The following is a 20362-nucleotide window of genomic DNA, read 5'->3' as shown; positions in this document are numbered from 1 at the left end:
CTTTAATTTACCATTTATATCAAATATTCTTTAATATATGATTCATTTTACCTGTTTCTTCAATGCAAATTTGTGGTAAAGACTACAAATAGTATAGAGCATAAGCTGATGGAAGCTATATAAGTGCAGGGTCTTTATAAATAAAAGCTGGGATTAATGCTTTCTACAGGCAATTATTTACTTTGCCTTGTTGTTAACCTGCTAAATGTTACAGATATGAAGATTATTACCCTTATTTGATATGATTTCAATATTTCAATATTATATATATTTTTAAATTCTTAATTCTTAAATACTTAAAGTCCTCCTCCACTGTGCTTCACTGTGTAGAATGATGTATGTGCAGAGTTTGACTCTAGAAAGCTGTTTTCACATCCATCCGCTGAAAGTGGAAAGTTTCTCCGTGCTCACTGAAAATCAGATTTTAAGGGGCGGGCCTACGAGCATGATTTGTGACATCACAACTAGTTTGGAAGCCTGGTCCAATATTCATTTTATATAAGTGTGATGTGGAAACTTGAAACCTCCAGTACACAAACACTGAGAATGGACTTTACAGTGAAGTAGGAGACATCTTGAATAATATTTTCATATTCATAGATTCTGGAATTTTTAATGAGGGAGAAGGAGTAGATGTAATTTTAGGGATTTTAACACGACAATTGAACCTTTTTGTGAAAAAGAAAAACATATCAGACAAAAAATATTCAAACTAGAGTATTTTATATACGTCTGAAAACATGTCTGGAGGGGATCTTTAAAAGCCATACGTGTTCCGTATGTGTGTGGATACATCATACCGACAGGTGGCAGGCTCACACTCTTTACACACATTTCGCCTCTAAAACAACAAAAGAAGAGACTCCTCTACGTCATTGGTTACGGTTGTCTAACAGCCAACATGGCGGCCACAATGTTGAGGTCGCTTTCCAAACTAGGACGTCCTTCAACGAAAATAATATTAAATAATAGTTTGCTGAGCCCTGGCTGCACTGTCCTGCAAAACAGGTAAGATAATAAGGAGATAAAAACGTGAGGCTTCGAGTGAGCGTTGTATTATCAGCCGTCTTAGCTTGAGGTCCACAAAAATATGCACAGCAGAAGGCTAATGTTAGCAGAATGCTAATAAGCCGACTTTGTCCCGTCATAAGTCGTCTGCGACAATTTATACTCACCTTCTGAATGGAAAACGTTCTTATAATATATGAAAATAACTGTAAAAGCAATGTCACCGCTAACAGATGGGGCGTCCATGCATATTATATCAGTTTCCCTGCTGTCATGTCGTTAGCTTAGCGGTAAGTTAGCTGCCTCATCAGCCAGCATGTCATTGTTTATCAAATTGTCCCTATGCATCCTGTCGGCTCTGTGTAAGCTCAGAGTATGTTCCATATTTCACTTTAATTACGGAAAAAATTAGATCAATTCCTCGTAGAGAGGGTGGACATTAAACCACGGTTTGTTTGACCAGTGTGGAAGAGTAAACAGCGTCTAAGCAACCGTTCCAGCTAATTCAAGACCAAGCTCATAAGAAAAGAAAATATCTGATTTAAAAACGACTGCAAGACATAAAAAAACAACATAGGAAATGAATCTGTGCATTTCAGATAAAAATCTGATATTGTCTTCGGCCCTTCAAGTGCTGACTATGTAACATCAATGTCAAGAGGACTTTAACATATTAGCATGTTATTGATGCATTCTGACACAGTAGGTCTACAGTTAATTCTTTTTTAGCCACGTAAATTAACTGATTCTGTCTTCATATATATATATATATATATATATATATATATATATATATATATATATATATATACACTTGTATAACCGGAGTGACAATAAACATGTCATATCTTGAAGATATTTTTTCATCCCAATAGGACCTAAATTTTCTCTTGTTGCTTGTGTCATCAGTCAGATCTGATTGTCAGTCATTAAGTTGGCAGGGATAGTGTAGTGTTCCCAGATCGTTGCCTTATCCAAATGACAGCCTCAACAACGCAAGATTAAAGCCTCTCTGGCAACATGCAAGACAGGTGACACCTAAGTGATGTGCTTACAGAATGCACTAGAATACTTTATTAAGGCATCATTTCCTTTATTGTTCATTGGGTCAGAGTTGAAGGCTTACTAACGCAGCGTTACCTTGTTTTCCACGTTGGTTTTTGCAGGCAGAAACAATGGCAGCCAGATGTGGAGTGGACAGAGCAGTTTGCTGGGGCAGTGATGTACCCCACTGCCATTAATGAGAAATGGACCCCACCCCCATGGAATGGTACCAGCCACAAACGCATTTACAATTTCAAGGATTATAAAGATTCCTGTTTTCTACTAACTTTATCTTAAATATTTTGTTACTAAGACAGTGTGGAAGCTGACAACATTCAACTATATTTATGAATTACAACATATCAGGCTTTGTCAGAGATAGACTGATTAAGTCCTGAACTTCTTTCCATTGTTGTCCCTTGTGTTGTCAGTCCATGAACATTTATTAAAGTGGAGACTTAATATGTGACCAAAAGAATCTACACTGCACACTGGATTCAATACTTGTGTGTTTACTAGTACATTTTACAGCTTACACTATGGATTTATGGTTACAGGTTCGACATTATGTAAAGCTTTAAGTCTCCAAATCGTTCCAAACTGAACCTGGGTCTGGTCTCTGGTGCCAGATTGGGGCCAAGATAAGGATTACACCTAATTTAGCACTGCGTTTGAAAGTGTGTCAATCCTATTTGGTTCTCCCCCATGTATTTTTTATTTGTATATTATCTGTATGCAATCAGAACTTGAATCTTTTTATCAATAGAAAGCATCAGGTAGCCTTTTGAAATTGTGTATAAAGGCTCTACTCTGGATGATTTCATTTTATTATCATCTTATGAATTGTTTTGATTTTCTCTGGCAGACAAAGATCCTCCTGCAGAGAAGGATGTGTCCAACCTGACCATCAACTTTGGTCCCCAGCATCCTGCTGCTCATGGAGTGCTGCGTCTAGTGATGGAGCTCAGCGGAGAGTCTGTCAAGAAATGTGACCCCCATATTGGCCTGCTTCACCGTGGCACGGAGAAACTTATCGAGTACAAGACCTACTTGCAGGTACTGAACCAACTGCATAATTGTAAATACAGTGTTTGTATTCTCTAACTCATCCATTAGATAATGGTTAAACTAGCCTATATGTATGCATGTACAGACGGTTGTGAAATCCCAGCCCGTCTCATAATACCACTTGTTCCTCAAGAGGCGTTAGAGAGTCACTGTAGCGTCCAGTCTGTCCTCAGTTCAACATGAGAGGATGAAGAAGTTCTTCTAGGTTAGATTAATTAAAGCAAACTTCGGCTCAACGTTAGCACTGAATTGATATTGCTATAATACTTAGTTACAAAGTCTTTGTTACTTAGTTTGCTGGCTAACAAAGTACTGACAATGCATTGATTTGGTGCTAACGTAGCATAACATAAGTGCCACCCCAACCTCCTGGTGATATTCTGCTCCCAATTGGTTCGGAGTGTGTAGTATGAATTCAACAGGTAGCCAATTCTTGCATATAGCACCTTTTTAAAGACAGAGCATTTATGGTCTATTCAAACAACACAACATTAAATTGTAACACAGCTTATTGCAAAATGACTTCTCATATTGTTAGATTTTGTTCACACAACAACATACTGTGGGAAAATGAACATGTGTGTTGGATTAGCCAACAATTCAACAGAATTCGTAAGATGAAGTTCATAATGTACATATGTTGCATAATTTTAAGAAGTCCCCTGACCTGTATACCTCACTTCCCCTTTTTCTGCTACAGGCGCTTCCCTACTTCGACCGCCTCGACTATGTTTCCATGATGTGTAATGAGGAGGCCTACTCTCTGGCTGTGGAGAAGCTGCTCAACATCCAAGCTCCACCCCGTGCGCAATGGATCAGAGGTAGAGATTAGATATGGTTAGATCCTGAAAAGGCCTGAAGTCTTGAATCGGATGGTTTATACTGATCTTAAAACGTTTAGAGGCGGTGACAGGAATGATGCAACATTAGAATTACACAAGCACACAGTTTATTGTTCATGAACAGCTCTGGTGTGTATGGTGTGTGTCAACATATCAATGAATTTGCTGTGTTGTAGCTGTCAGTTACCGTTAACGGTCATTGCTCATCATCATTTTCATTACTGAGTTATCTGCTGATTATCTTCCTGTTTAACCATTCAGTACAGAGTATCAAAAAGTAGCAAAATGATGCAAATTTAAATAGATTTTTTTGAAGAAACTGTCCAAAACCCATAGATATTCAGTTGACCACATAGAAAAGCAATAAATCTTCACATCTGAGAAGCTGCAACCAATGAAATGTCACTTTTTTGAAAAATGACTTCAAACTATTAATTGATCATCAAGTTAATTTTCTTTTTGTTTGTAGTGTTGTATGGAGAGTTGACTCGTATCCTGAACCACATCATGGCTATCACCACGCACGCACTTGACATCGGTGCTATGACCCCCTTCTTCTGGATGTTCGAGGAGAGAGAGAAGGTCAGGAGCACTGCTGCACAACATTGTGTTCAATCCTTTATGATGAAATTAGCCCAGAATCAGTCTGTCCCATATTGTTTTTAAAACCTTTTTTATTGGGATGATGCTGTTCAGACATGCCTGCTCTCAGTCTTAGGTTTGCTGTATACTGCAAAGCAAAACAAAACACACAAAAAAACCCACATTGACTCATGAGCTGTAGATGGATTGTTCTGTAAGGAAATGACACAGTGCCTTGTTAAAACCGCAACCATTAATGCTCCGTTCATGTTGATTAAGAAATCATCTGTTTACAGAACCTACTTGAGTTGAGTCACTAAACTTTAAGCTATTACATGAGAAACGATGTATACTAAAAGGCCTTTTGAAACACTTTTTGTGAAATATTCAGCTGAAAATTCCTTGTTGCAAGTTTTCTCAGGTTCCTCACACAGCTGTGTTGATACCCAGTCAGGCCAAAACAACTTACAGAATCAGTTTGCCCTGAGATTAAAGGTCTATTCTGATAACCAGTAAGGTGAGAGAACATCAGTGAAGTTCTTTCTCTCTTATGACAGAGACACTTCAATTAAATTTCAGTCCCAACTACAAGATGCAGTGCATGAACCACTGAGTAGATCTTTTTAATGTTGACTCTGACCTTTGTTCCCTCACAGATGTTTGAGTTTTATGAGCGAGTGTCTGGAGCCAGAATGCATGCTGCATACGTCAGACCTGGCGGTGTTCATCAGGTAGGAGAATTAACTGAATAATGCTCTTCTCATTTCTGTACAACCTGTTTGTCCATTGTATTCACATTCAGACCTGATGATGGTCAACATGAACAGGGTTTTGGTTAACTTATTAACACAATGAATATAATGCAACAATCACAAATGAGTGCAAATGCAGTGTAAAGACATGTGTGTTTGATACAGTACATGTTATGATTTTAAAAAAATAGCATGAGCATGCTGAAACCCTGTGTAAGTAATATTTCCTATTAAACATGATGATGATGATGATGGAGACACCCTCACATGACCATTAAAGTACTGAAACATCTTAAATGTCTTCCAGGATCTGCCCCTGGGCCTGATGGACGACATCTATGAGTGGTGCAAGAATTTCTCCATCAGAATCGATGAAGTAGAGGAGGTGTGTGACTATATATTTTTTTTAATAATCTCCACAAGCTCTTACCATGACAAAGTATGATAATCTCTCTCTCTCTCTCTGTGAATGCTCAAATCTGTTGTTTGTCCTCTATGCAGATGTTGACCAATAATCGTATCTGGAAGAATCGCACTGTGGACATTGGGATCGTTACCTCAGAGGAAGCTCTCAACTATGGATTCAGGTAACCCGCTAATGAAAATTTGAAGACTTATCTAATTCTTCTCTCCTTCAATTTGCTGTCGATGAAACTCACAAATATTTTTGTTGTCATGAAGAGCCCGTGAATAATTGAAATATATAAAAGAGAGCTTGTCAGCAGAAGCGTTTATTTGTCTGATGAACACAAACGTGTATGATTTCTGGTACTTATCGCTTCTGTCCTTATTCCTCCACCAGCGGAGTGATGCTGAGAGGATCTGGCATCAAGTGGGACCTAAGGAAGTCTCAGCCATATGACAAGTATGACGAGGTGGAGTTTGACATCCCAATTGGAAGCAATGGAGACTGCTATGACAGGTAAGAAGATCTGCAAATGGGCGTAATTATTGTATACCATATACTTCAGTTTCATTTCTTGCCTCCTTTTCTATCTCAAGTCAGTTTCTCAAGCACTAGTCCATGTCACCTGCATGGACACATCACTTACTCAAACACATATCTTGATTGTTGGTTGCGGGTCTTTGATTGGGTCTTTTATTGTATTGTATTGGGTTCTTTTTATGATGCGAATCATAATTGCCCGACTGAGGAAAATGAAATACAACTAGAGTTTATCATTTAATTAGAAAATGGATCGTTGCAGTCCTTGGCTGATTGAAGCCAATTAAAAAGAGATGATCATTTCATTTGGCCCCTTGACAGTTAACGCAAATACTATTGAGAACAGTTAAAATGATCATCTTACCACCAGTGATTTATTACGAAGCAAACACATTATTTAGACATTGAACACTCTTGTGAAAACATATTTGTCAGACATTTAAATGGCAGTGGTATGTTATGCTATTTTATAAATGTCACATTGAGCCAGTGTCATATAAAATTCAACAGTAAGTATGCCACATCATTTTATACATTAAAGGGCCGGTCAAATTTTGGTCAAAGTACGTCTGTTTAACTGTCAAAATGCCAAGACCTTCTAAAAACATCTTCCCATGTGACCTGAAGTAGGTGTCTACTTGATGACGTTGGTAGATATAAACTGATAGAAAACTCCCAGCCTGTTTCACAGAGATGGACTGATCACTCATTATAACTGCTTCTCAAAGGATAAAAAATAAACTCTGATAAATAAATCAACTCCTCCTGCCATTAAACGGTTCCGTATCAGGGGTGTTGTAGGGTGTTTTTCGTCCCGAAGCTCCGGGCTCCCGACACACAACAGCTGTCTGTCCCTCTGCCCAGTTCGGTGCATTTAAAGGACGACTTCTTTTGCGTTTTTTCTCCAGATTGAAATGGAACAGTGATGTGGGTTTGAGCGCTCTTGCTTTTTTGCTAAACACATATGGAGTTGTCCTTTAAACATTCAATCTAGCGCTGGGTCTATTAGAAAGGCTTTCATGACATTACTGACCAACCAAGTGTAAATTAACCATAGCTTATGTGCAGACACTGCTGGTAGTGTGAGTTTAATGCTACTGATTTTCATTGAAGCAGCACAGTTAGTGCCTTCTATCCAGCACAGTTCACTGTGACTGCGAAATTGATCTCACAGTCTCAGAAATGAGTACAAGTGAGCTGAATGTGACACAGTAATTAAAAGTGATTTGTTCAGACGGAATTAAAGGAAATGACCTTTTCTGTTTGAAAGTACAGGCACTTTTTTAAAAAATTTTTTAGACAAACTAATAACTGATAAAGATTTGTGGGTTGATTTACTGATGTACAGTCTTATCTGCATCTGTAGCTTACAGCTATTTTCTCTCTTTATGTGTGTGTGTTGTCCAGATATCTCTGCAGAGTAGAGGAGATGAGGCAGTCCTTGAGGATCATGCACCAGGCGCTCAACAAAATGCCAGAAGGAGAGATTAAGGTGGACGACGCCAAGGTGGCCCCACCCAAGAGGTCTGAGATGAAGGTGAGCTTAGTGGGAACACTTGCACCTCCCTCACAACACGCCTCCTCTTTCCCTTTCATTCTTTGAGATGTTTCATAAGGCCTGCAGGCTATATCATCTTTTAAAAAAAATTACTTTTCCTTTCTCTGGTTTTTCCCTACACTTTATCATTTGTGTGTGTTAATTAAATTTCAGTGGTATCACTAATTTGTCTTCACACTCCACTCTTTACAGAATTAGGCCAGTTCTGTAAAATGCATGTTAATTCTGTTGTGCTCAAGGCAGAAGATCATGTCTAGTTTGCCTCAGGTTTACATATGAGTCAACATACGCCGATTCAGCTTCCCCATCCTTCAGTGTGCATTATTATCAGAACAACTGCTGACACGTAACATTTTTCTGTCTGTTCCTTTCTGCTAGATGTCCATGGAGTCTCTGATCCACCACTTTAAACTGTACACAGAGGGCTACCAGGTCCCTCCAGGGGCTACATACACAGCTGTGGAGGCGCCCAAGGTGAACACACTCATCCCAACAAATTAGTTTTCATTTAAGTGTTTGATTTTTGACAAGTTTTGAAGACGTTTTGCTATTTTCCTTTGACTAGCCTGATATGTACAGTATAATAATCTTTAGATGACTCATTGATCAAATTTACCATTTTAACCCAGAAACTTTTTCAATGTTAGATGCTTTGTACACAGAAGGGTTTTTTTTTTTGAGTCATGTGAAATTCAGATTCACATTAATTAACTGGGAAGCCTCTGTAGGCCTTTGGGGACTTGTTGTGATGTAATATGCTTACCAGTGTGTATTCTGTGTGTGTGTGTGTGTGTGTGTGTGTGTGTGTCCGTGTGTCGCTTGCAGGGAGAGTTTGGTGTTTATTTGGTATCAGACGGCTCCAGCAGACCCTATCGCTGCAAGATCAAAGCTCCTGGATTTGCTCACTTGGTGCGCACTTAAAACTTCACAAGACACTGTGAAATATTAAACACACCGGATATTAATTATTCAGCACGTTTAACGGCTTGTCCTTAAGGCTACTTTTAGTTCATTAAGTACATTTTATAAAGTACTATAGAACCATTTTTAAAAAAAGCACAGAGACCCTCCACTCCCTCCTTCCTGCTCATCTCTTAGCTCATGGGTACATGAAACACTGTTTAACGTAGTCATTTGAATTTTGGTCTTCAAGGCTAAAAATGTCTTTAAAGTTGCATAAACAAACTATTAGAGTAGTTAGTGCGTTAACTTCAGGCTATAATTGCATGAATTATGGATATGAACTTTTCTATAAGCTCATCTGCCCTGAATAGTGGTTGCATGTCTTCAGTTATTCTGCATGTTAATAAATGTTTTCTTCTTTTCTAGGCTGGTCTGGATAAAATGGCTAAAGGACACATGCTCGCTGATGTGGTGGCCATTATTGGTAAGATTGTACAAATCATGTTTCAGAAGGGCAAAAATCTTTGCTTTGAATGTTTAAGAAATGCAAGTGTTATCTTTTCTTTTCCTATTATTCTTTTCTTTTTCTTCTGACAGGCACACAGGACATAGTGTTTGGCGAGGTTGACCGTTAATGTGATGCTGCTAATGTGTTGATTCTCTCAAGAGGAGAATTCATTCACTCCTTCACACATCTGTTAGTCAGGTTCTCTTCCTGTTCACTATTCGCTGTAGTGAGGCTTTGGATAGACTCATGACTCTGCGTGTAATCGTTGATGTACAATGCCCAAATAATCCTAATAAATATTTTATGACCAAACTGCAAAGTAGTTAAGTTGTATTTTTTTCACATTGGGGAAAAGATGTTTTTTGGGGGGAGGTTCATAAAATGCTTTTCTTTTATAAATGCTCCATTTCCTTGAGCTGTCTGAAAATACGAGTGAGAATCAAATATTAAACTTGACAGCAGAAACCAGAGCCTCAGTGTAATGTCCTTCCTCTGGTTGATGTTAAAAGGGGAGTGGTATGATGAGATCTGAGACAAATGGACGTAGAGCTCAGACCACAACTTCCCCTCTTGGCTATGAGATATGCAACACTCTACTCTTCACCAGAACGCAGAGAAAAAACACCTACAGCTCGTCTTGTTTGCTGTGTGCTAGCCGCTGAAGGAACCCAGTTGTCCGTACTGAACCTGTGTTACCATGGCTTTGTGGGGCAGGAGCCCACTACTGGTGGCGATTCCTCTGTGGATGTGTTTTGGAAGAACTGGTGAGTTGGGACATTAAATTTAGATTTGTAACAGAAGTTTTTACATGGCAGTGAGTCCTGAGGGCGGTCTGTCTTACGATATCACAGTGATGGCTGATTTATGATAAGAAAACCTTTACTTAGGAGAAAGGCTGTTTAGAAATAAATAACCTAATTTGAGAGAGTATGTTTAAAGTAGTGCTGTTAAGTCAGATGATAAAACAGGGTGAAGACGAGGAGTATTTGATGTGATAAACTAGATTTAACACTTGTTGAATATACAACATGTAGAACATAACCAGCCAAAAATTATTTTTTACAAAGCTATGAAATTAAGTTAGCAGATGAGTACGTCTATGTAGAGCAGTGAGGGTTTTTTGACACTTGGCCTTATTCCATTAAGTGTAGGTAGCAGACGTGTAGTCACCACATCACAGTTCCTGTGAAAGGAGAAGCTGCCCTTGTTGCTTTTTGCTTGTGGCAAGGGGCGCAACATGGTGTGCATGGCCGCTTTTTTTTTTTTTTAACTATCACATGTTAAGACAGTGGTAACAACCCTGCCTCTGACGTGTTAGTTCAGTCTGTCAGATCAGTTAGTAGTACTTGTTCCTAATCATTAGTTAGTTCGCTTATACTGTTTTTGTTATATATTTTGCAGTGTATATGTATATGAAACAAACCAATTTTACAACTTTCTGTACATTTCTACACACATAGCTTTACAACAGTCAGTTAATATCAAGTCTAATAGGCCAAGAACACATTAGGAAGGCTCCTAAGTACAATGACAGATTAAACTATACTACAGTATAGTTAAGTATAGCTGCAGATTATGCTATAATACAGTATAATTAAGTATAGTTACAGACCTGAAATGATTATTCGGTTGACAAAATTAATCTGTTATTATTATTTTAGTAATTAAGTCTTTTTTTAATGCCATATATTTGAAGGTTCTATGTTGTATGTATTTTTCCTTGTCTCAAATTATAGTAAGTGAAATAGTTTTAGGTTTTGGACTTCTGGACAGACAACAACGAAGCAATTTGGAATTTTGCATCTAAATAGTGACGGGCACTTTTCTCTTTTTTCTGATGTTTATAGACCAAATGATTAATTTATTAATCATGAAAAAAATTGACATATTAATCGATGATGACAATAATCATTAGTTGTAGCCCTACATGGGTGTAATTAATATTTTCTAATTAATTCATAAAACAAACATGGGTTCAAAAATGGGTAAGAGATGTTATGGGACAGTTTGACTTGAGATATTTCAGTTTAATTCTAAACCACAACTGACTTTGGCCCACTTCTGGAATCTGTGGTCTGCAGAAAAAAAAAAGTCCCTGCAAAGTGGCGTATACCATTTTTAAACAGAAAGATCTCAGGTTTGAAAACATCATGTTTTCTCTATGCACTCCATGTACTGAGCAGTGAATTTGTTGTATCACCCGTAAAAGGCAGCAGCTGTTGTAACTCTATTTACCCCCTTTACCGCCTTGTTTGTCGGCCTTCACAACACACCTTCTGCTGCAATACGTAGAATTGCATATAGACACAGCAGACTTTAAAAATCACCCTATTTTAATCCTCATAACAGAACACATGGCATACAGTCTGGTTTGAGGTTTCTAGAGCAGTGAGAAACAAATGTGCACTTCTTTAAAAGTGTCCTGCGTCTACTTGTTAGAAAAAAAAGCAAAATTAGTGATAATATATGGCGCCGCAAATGTGATTGTAAAACGGAAATGCATATTTGGTAGCCTAATATGTTGGGACTGATATAATAGTCATGCATTAATATTAGACCATTAGTTATTTTAGGTGGACTACGCAGTGTTTGCTGCTTCCTTTTAAATGTGTGCTACATATCAGTTACAGAAACCAGAAGAGATGTTCCTGTAGATAACACACCACATCTCTCTGGCTCACAAGCAAAAGTACACCCAAATAGAATCATCATCTTGAAACTGAACATTTTCACTTGTGTCGACTCTACAGGACATTTGTTCATCTATAACCCACAAATCCAAATTGTCCAACAATATCGGTCAATATTGAGCATAACAAAAAGCAAGTAGACATTTTTTTAAATCTTACAAAGTCTTGCTTTCACTCTGAAAAGAAAGATAACATTTGGAAGTTACTCTTTACGTGACAAACAATCATGTGACCACTGATTTTATAGAAGTGATTCATTTCCTTGAATTTTGTAATGGAGGAGAAAGAAAGTGGGAAGGAAGGGAACGGACTGAAAATGACATTTGTCATCATCTCTATCATTATAGAGATGATGTTATGGCTCTTTTATCTAAATGTAATTTTTAAAAAACTTTGAGGTCAAAACAATGTTTATTGAATATGCTAGAATATGCTCTGAGTCAAGCTGAATGGCTCAACTGATTAAAATCTGATGACATTTAAATTCTTTTAAAATATAAATTAATCTGAATTTAATCTCCATGTGGTCAAAAGCAGAACAATACAATGCAAATCTTACTGAATAGTGTGACAAGTTGAGAATTAAAGAAACAAAGAAACAAACCAAAAAATATAACACACCAATTTTGTGCTGTCTATCTACTGTATGTGCCACAGGAAATCTTATAGTGCGTTAATTAAGTGATGCATTAAAAAAAAAAAAAGAAATTGAAATGTTATGAAAATGCACTCAAAAACTATTGGAAGAAATATTATGATATAGTCATTAAGGGTGCCAACAATTCCGTTTTATTATTCTATCTTTAAAGGATGAATAAAGTTATTCATTTGCAAATGGATTTGCAATGTACCGTTTTTGAAATGTTCTGTCATATTTCCTCTGACACTTTTCATTTATCCTCTTTTTTTTTCCATTATGTCATCTTTTTAATCTAAATAATGGAAATGTGAGGAAGTCTAACTCACGGCACCACAAGCTCTTAGTGTTGTTGTCGGTAATGTGAGGTAGAGCAGCTCTTTTCAGTTGACTAATGAGAGCTTGTTACAGCTCTGTGGGTTGAACTGTCTGTTAATTTTCTGCACATCTTTAAATTCAAGAGAGGCATCTTTATAGTAAATTTGATCATGTAATGGAACATTGAAGCTGAAGAAAATCAATTGTTAGATAGAATATGGCAGAAGGACAGATTAATGTAAACATGAATATGCAAATGGCAAGTATATATATATTAACTGGGATTATCTTTTGATCATTTTTATAATTCAAATACTATAATTTACATGTCAGTTAAATTAATTTCATAATTTTGTTCTTATGCAGCAATTATTAAACTGATCATAACAAACACCCTCACAAAGAGGACACTTTAAAATAACGCAACAAATAGAGGGGACATTGAAAATCTACTTGTATATAAATCCACCCTGAGTAATAGCAAATAAATAAATATTTAGTATCATAAATGAGATATTCTTGTGAATTAGAATATAAAACCCAAAGCGACATTCTCACATCATGCAATATTGCTGCTAACCTTTTTATTCTAACAATGTGGTGATATCTTCAGAAATACCTTACATGGTGAACTCAGTGTCAGATATTTCATAGGCTTGAGCTCAATCATGACCCCCTCTAGAGTGTTGCCTTGTAATTTCTGCAGCATCTTCTTCTCTGTGCGAAAGCTTAAAGACATGTTAATGTCCTCTGTGGTTGGAGTCCTTGATGTGTACACTAGATAAGGCAGGAAGTGGACAAAAAGCACGTTTTAAAAGCTGGATACCAAGGTTTAGTTAATATAAAAAGTACATGTCTAGACACTTAATACATGCATTTCAATCTGGAGTGAGAGTTGCAGTAGCTTCAGTTCTAATAACTTTGTTATTAGTGTAATTGTTTGTGTATTTTGAACAGAAATGTCATGTACAAAACCCCAACTCTCAATCTCACTTTTCTATAGTTTGATGTGTTTATGATGGTATTAGTAAAATGGGTACCACCTTTTGATAAGTCACCCTTTATAAAGGGTTTATAAGCATTTAAGGGCTTTATTAATGGTTAATATTTATTTACTGATGTTTTATAAGCCATTAGGAATATTAAAAATTACCATTGGGTTGCCAGGTTGTGGAAAATCCTCATTCCACATCACACGCTTTGTTTTTTAGCTTTCGTCAATTGACTATTTGATCACTTCCCTTCTAATAAATGGTTCTTATAGTAATCCATGAATTCTGCAGTTGCACATGTAAATAGGTTGTTTATAAATGGATTTGAGCCCAGATGTCCTGCAGCGCTTTTCAAGAAATCTATCACACAAGCTGGTAAATAAAGTTGATTTTGTGTTCACTTACAGTAAACTCAGGGGCCTCCTCTTCTCTTAAATAAAGGTGGCGCCCATCTCTTATTTCCTCTGTAACTTTATTATTACACATCTTAATCATCTGTACTGGATACGGTAACTTTGGAGGGGACAATCATAATAGTGTGATATCTACGTCATATTTGGCTTAACACGGATAGCGGTTGTAATGTCCATCTTTATGGTACTTTAATATCCATTTAACAGGTGCTACGTTCAACTTTTAGAAATGTTGACCTTATGGAGTTGCATTACAAACAACAACTATGTTGATAAAAAACTAGTTTAAACAACATCGATATGAAAACTGTCATCTGTAAAAGCTTGTCGACCTCCACATGCAACATAAAGTAAATATCAAGTATATATTCTACATTCAGTATGCCTCAAATACAAGAATCTTTACTGGAATAATAATGAATCCTCTCATGCACCAAATTACTTGTGCAGCCCTGTTAATGTACTTATTTAAAGCCCCACGTCTGTATCGTTACTGGCCGGATGTCCTGTGCCTGTAAAAAGATTAGTCTATGAGTGATATTCATTTCCCAGAGGGGAGGTTGACTGCAAGTCAGCTTTTTGGACTACATTAATAAGTATTATATTGCATAAGTGTTCTTCAATATGGAAATGGACATTTCTGTAATTACTGATTAGGTAATCAGAAATGAGAAATTTCCATTTTTGATTTTTAATTTTCTTTATGTATTCATATCACAGTTATCATTGGATTCTTCCTCCATATCCACCCTTAAATATTTCTCCACAGACTATATAAGTATGAATCATAATATAAATAGTTTACATTGAACACTTTGGTTTCCTATATAATGGATGGTGTGGCTGTTTGTTTCACAATCTGAAATGGTGACACCGCCTTACTCAATAATACTATTTTGTAAATGGCAACAAAACAGCCTCATCGCCACAGGGGACGTGTGAAATATGTCCACAAAAGGTTTGTTGCTTTGTGTGTTGCACTAAAAATCAACAAGAAACAACAGATACATTACAGGATACCAGAGCCGAGACAAATGATTTTTGGTCACACCAGAACCAAGAATCTGTTTCATGCACTTGGAATTTTTGATAGTTGTCTACATTATCAGCTTAGATAAAGGTGCTGCTATTATGATTTTCCTCCTAACAAAATTTTTTCATGTTTTCATGCTTCCACAGAGGCGAGTCTTAGGGAGCCTGAGATCTGTTATGTGCTGGATGGCATCCTGTTTTTGTATGGCATCATCCTGACAGCTCTCTACTGTAGAATCAAGGTTAGCATGCTACACATTTGTCTTTAGAGAAACATACACATACACAGTCTTAACTTTTTCATAAATGTATCATAAAGTATGGATATATGCAAGAAAATAACCAACCAAGGGAAACAATTCCTTAGCTGACAAAAGACAAAAGGTAGTACATTATTAATGTTTAAATATAAAATATGATGTCATCAGCAAAATAATGCATGGTACAAATGAAAGGGCAACTAAAAGTATAAAAGTCTTAAAATGTCTGTATTTGTTGAATACATGGTCATCAATAGTCTCTGCTGTATGTTCTGTATGCTTGTGAAAAAAGAATGAATATGTGTGTAGTCAGTAGTTGACTAAAATTAAGGTGACAAGAGGGTAGGAACTTTTTTGTTTTTCTGACTTTTGCCTAAGAGAATACAAACTTTGCTTGTACTATCAATATATTATTATAGCTAGTAAACTAAATGGATATGATGTGAAAATCATATGATAAATACAGCTACAATTGGATGGTAAAATTAATAGTAAGCCTGATATGTTGGTCTTTCAATTGTCACTCACTTAAGACTGTCTTCAACAGATCTCCAATGCAAGGGAGGCTGCAGCTGTGAAACCCAAACAAGTAAGAATGAACATGCATAAAAAACTGTACAAACATTACTAAAATAGACATAAATATGTGACATGTAGCCTATAATACGTGCAGAAAAACACTAATTCACTTGCAGAGACATGTAATTTACCACAGTGCAAACTGGAGTTTCAATCGACAAACCACAGGCAGATATCCTCGAGGCAAAAATAATCTCACTGGTCAGCTCAAACCTCAGTAGATGAACAGTTACAGGAAGCCCACCATTTGTCATGTCAAATACCCTCCACTAGCAGCTCTTTGTAAAAAGTAAACTAATATAAATTATCTCTGCTTTAAAAAAGTTTCAATTTACTGAGACCCCCAAAAAGCAGTCAGACTTAACCAGCTGTCCTATCACAGACCAATTAAAAGTCTGTATACTGTGTATTTTTCTTTGGAGACTTTTAATAGAAAGGCTGAAAATACTTTGTATTCAACAGGCAGGGATTGGCTAACAAATATCTTTTGCTTTATGGGAACTGTAGGATCCAGTGTTTTTGGGGCTTAACCCACACTAGGGACTGAAAGTTAGCCTATCTTATTGATTTTTTTCTCTTTAAATCAATCTCTCCAATCATATGGAAGTTTAATACTAAATGGTAGGAGGACCCCTTTAATTGCCAAACCTGAATGACATGATGGAATTTTTCAAAATATTGGATAAAAACACAAATACCAGCTTTAACAACAACCTTATTGTTCATCAATTTGTGGTCATGGTATGCATATTCTTTGATATGAAAGCTAACTTGCTGCTCACACAGAAGAGTGTGGGAATTTTTCATTTAGTTGACCTGCTGTATTACTGCTCTTCTTTTTTTATTCTCTTATTATTCTCTATTATTATTATCACCAGCCACAAACAGCGCGTAGCCTAACCCACTGTGAAACACCCAAACACACACTCTAAAGTCTACAGATCTCATGTGTTGCTTTCAGTTTGCAATAGTTCTCATAGAGCCTACTCTCATATTTCCTTTTTACAGTGTCAAAAGTACATTCACGTGCATCCTGTTGCAACCATTTACCAAGATCTTGTCACAATGTGTGTCTTCCTACAATTACACTGTCTCTAATATGGTTCTTTCCTTCCCCTGCCAGAATGTGGAAGAGGGCATCTATACGGTGAGTTTTTGTACCATGAATGATGTAAAGGAGATGAAGGGAAGCTGCTTCCTGAAATGTTAAATTATCATTATTATTCTTAGTAAATTACAGCCTATACAGTATTACTCATTGAATATCTATTCTGTTTTCCTCCCAGGGTTTGACTCCTCGTGCCCAGGACACATATGAAACAATTGGCATGAAGAAGTAACATGATGAATGAAACTTCAAAACAGATATTTTCCTTTGAATACCTTGATTTCTGTATTTAAATATTGCATATCTTACCCTGCCTTGATTTTGAGAGAATGTAAGATGTTGTGCACCAGTGTTAATTTCTCTTTTGCTTTTGTAGAGCTTATGGGAAGTTAAGAAGGACGAGACAGAAAATAGAGAAGTTGAGTCCAAGCAGGGAAATTTTTTTTAGAAATGCTCTGCCTTTGTTCTATAAGATATTTTTACTGCTCTGTTGCCTGTATTTAATTTTATGCAGACATATTATCATAACTGTCATGCTTCAGATACTTTTTATATTTTACTGATGAATAAAAAGAGAATTGATGTTTGTTTGAGGTTCATCTTTGTTGTGTTCAACATGTAGCTGATTTCTGTGTCAAAATGCTAACTGGCCCTGATCTCTTGCAAAACACTGTCCAACACACTTTCTCTTTCAGGCCATTTGACAGTTGTCAGTCTTTTTCCATATGAATGTGAGCCAATGAGAGACTCATAAAGCTACACTTGTGTTATTGCGTACCATCACATTTTACTTATGAAAGGGGTTAAAATCTGCCTATTTCTATACAGCACAAAACAAGATGGTGTTGTTTTTACAGCTAAAATGGCTCTAAAACTGTCATGGTGTACTTTCAGAGAGATGCATTGAAAGGCTGCTGGGAAAATAAAAATGCAACATACTCATTCTTTTTTAGTAAAGCCTCAGAGTTACTGAGCAGTTTTCTTACACACCACACGATGGCAGTGATGGTGTCTTTGGTATGGTCCTTACCTGTCCGTACATACACAGTGGTGGGGGAAGTATTCAGATCATTTACTTAATATACCAATACAGCAATGTAAAAAAACTCCATTACAAGTAAAAGTCCTGAATAAAAATCCTACTTAAGAAGAAGTATATAAGTATTATGAGCTTGATGTAGTTAAAGTATTGCAGTAAAAGTAGCGGTTTAGTCCCTCTGACTGACATATTATTATATATGACATCATTAGATTATTGATACTGAAGCACCAGTGTGTAAGCAGCATAATACTGTTGTAGCTGCTGGAGGTGGAGCTAGTTTGAACTACTATATAAAGTTAGCTAGTTTAGCCCAGTGGTTACCAACCTAGGAGTCGGGCCCCTCCAAAGGGTCATTAGATAAATCTGAGGGGTCATGAGATGATTAATGGGAGAGAAAAGAAGAAAAAACAAAGTTCTGATTCACAAATTTGTTTTCAGATTTTTGACTTTTTCTGTGATCTTTGATTTTTGGTGAAATATTGGATCATTTGAACATTTATTGAAATGAAAGCATGTGAGAAGTTTAGAGGGAAAATCGCTATTTGGTGGAGCTGTTAACAACTCATAGACATCTGAAATGTGACCCCGACTACACACTGCTTTATGTAAGATGTCAAAAGCCAAAAAGGTTGGAAACCACTGGTTTCATCTTTAACAATGTGTTGTATTTTAAAAGCTTGTTATATTATCCATTGTGTCAAATCTTCCAAATGAAAAGTAGCTAAAGCTGTCAAATAAATGTAGTGGAGTAGAAAATACAATATTTCCCTCTGAAATGTAGTGGAGTGGAAGTATAAAGTAGCATCAAATGGAAATATTCAAGTAAGTAAGTAATACTCAAGAGGAAATGTACTTATTTAATTTCCACCACGGTATACACACACTTCTCAATCCCAGCAGGGAGAGCCTAAAAGCAATGAAAGAAATGACTCAAAGTGCTGTAAAGTATGTAAACTTGCCTGTATGAAGCATAGAGCTGCTACACATATTGTGCATACACAAAACCTATTAAATGTTTAACATGCTTATTAATTAACTTAGTCTCTCTGTGAACTGCAGTGTTAAATTAGAGCAATTCTGTCTCCTAGTTTATACAATAGGAAGTAGTATGTCCCCAGCCAGTGTAAGGTATATAACCACAAAATAGTTTTTGACACCACTAACACCGAGTTTGTGGCTCATAAAGATTGACATCAGTCCAAAAAGATTTATTTGTTTCACATTTTAGCCGAGATCAGACTGAAAAAAACCTGTTTAACATGTAATCAATCAAGGAGAAAAATACTGTAATATGTCTGTCATGTGGGGACAAACAACACTGAGGATAAAAAGACATACAGTGATGTATGTGAAAATCTTTTTTTTTTTAGATGTAACAATAAGTGGACAGATTTATTCCTGTGGTTTGCGTTGTAAAGATCTTCATAGGGATCCTGTAATAGCACAACAGTGTTTCTGTGATGTTCATTTTGTGCTGATATTTGTCATCACCCCTTTACAATTAAAGGATTAATTTGTTTTTTTACCTACAGGAGGCTCCTTTTATCTAATTCAGTCTGCGTCATTAAAACTGGCTCTCCATGCCTGCTTTTCACCTGCCTCTCCTGTGAGCTGAGCAAGTAAAGACGAGAAAATAACTGTCATGTTGCCTCAGCCAAACCGGATAGGTGACTTTTGTCTGTGTGTGTGGGTACAGAGAGAGAAAAGAGAGAGAGAGAGAGAGAGAGAGAGAGAGAGAGAGAGAGAGAGAGAGAGGTGTAGCGCAAACAGGTGTATCCCAAACAGGTAAAGCTGCGCCTTCTTTTTTCTAAAGGGCAAACATTATGGCTTGTGCTTGACAAACCGACACAAAACAAAACTGAAAGGATTTACATTTTTCACAAGACTGAGTTTATACAGCTACAACAATCTCCCTTTTTTTTGCCCGGGACAGGACTTAAAAAATCATCAAGGATGGTCTGGTAGCATGAGGCATGAGTCCGCTTCAGCGCTTTATGCACACCTCCTATTTAGGATACCATCACCTGGACTGATGAGCTTTATTCCAGAGCTGAAATTATCCCAACTTGTGTACAGTTAA

At 36.8% G+C, this 20362-nt stretch overlaps 2 protein-coding genes across 2 annotated transcripts; both read left to right on the top strand.

Moving 5' to 3' along the window:
- The first annotated feature begins 864 nt into the window (after positions 1–864).
- ndufs2 (NADH:ubiquinone oxidoreductase core subunit S2) lies at positions 865–9526 on the top strand. The gene is made up of 14 exons (XM_042400267.1): positions 865–1008; positions 2175–2278; positions 2918–3108; positions 3821–3941; positions 4432–4544; positions 5201–5275; positions 5604–5681; positions 5798–5883; positions 6099–6218; positions 7650–7779; positions 8179–8274; positions 8626–8709; positions 9130–9187; positions 9301–9526. Exons 1-14 carry the CDS (start codon positions 902–904, stop codon positions 9336–9338), a joined length of 1401 nt encoding a protein of 466 aa, XP_042256201.1. The 5' UTR covers positions 865–901; the 3' UTR covers positions 9339–9526.
- A 215-nt stretch (positions 9527–9741) lies between these two features.
- Positions 9742–17827, top strand: fcer1g (Fc fragment of IgE, high affinity I, receptor for; gamma polypeptide). The gene is made up of 5 exons (XM_042401237.1): positions 9742–9975; positions 15441–15535; positions 16101–16142; positions 17256–17279; positions 17419–17827. Exons 1-5 carry the CDS (start codon positions 9909–9911, stop codon positions 17470–17472), a joined length of 282 nt encoding a protein of 93 aa, XP_042257171.1. The 5' UTR covers positions 9742–9908; the 3' UTR covers positions 17473–17827.
- The last annotated feature ends 2535 nt before the right edge of the window (positions 17828–20362 follow it).

This window comes from Thunnus maccoyii, chromosome 22, assembly GCF_910596095.1.
Source record: "Thunnus maccoyii chromosome 22, fThuMac1.1, whole genome shotgun sequence".
In the NCBI taxonomy this organism is placed as follows: Eukaryota; Metazoa; Chordata; class Actinopteri; order Scombriformes; family Scombridae; genus Thunnus; species Thunnus maccoyii.
The sequence above is the reverse complement of the archived record's forward strand: the minus strand, read 5'-3'. Positions and strand labels throughout refer to the sequence as shown.

Bases quoted from the DNA above. Each gene is read 5' to 3' on its own strand.
- ndufs2 (XM_042400267.1), top strand. From the start codon at position 902: ATGGCGGCCACAATGTTGAGGTCGCTTTCCAAACTAGGACGTCCTTCA. The intron at 1,009-2,174 runs GTAAGATAATAA...TGGTTTTTGCAG, and splicing joins TGCACTGTCCTGCAAAACAG to GCAGAAACAATGGCAGCCAG. The intron at 2,279-2,917 runs GTACCAGCCACA...TTTCTCTGGCAG, and splicing joins GACCCCACCCCCATGGAATG to ACAAAGATCCTCCTGCAGAG.
- fcer1g (XM_042401237.1), top strand. From the start codon at position 9,909: ATGGCTTTGTGGGGCAGGAGCCCACTACTGGTGGCGATTCCTCTGTGG. The intron at 15,536-16,100 runs GTTAGCATGCTA...TGTCTTCAACAG, and splicing joins CTCTCTACTGTAGAATCAAG to ATCTCCAATGCAAGGGAGGC. The intron at 17,280-17,418 runs GTGAGTTTTTGT...TTTTCCTCCCAG, and splicing joins TGGAAGAGGGCATCTATACG to GGTTTGACTCCTCGTGCCCA.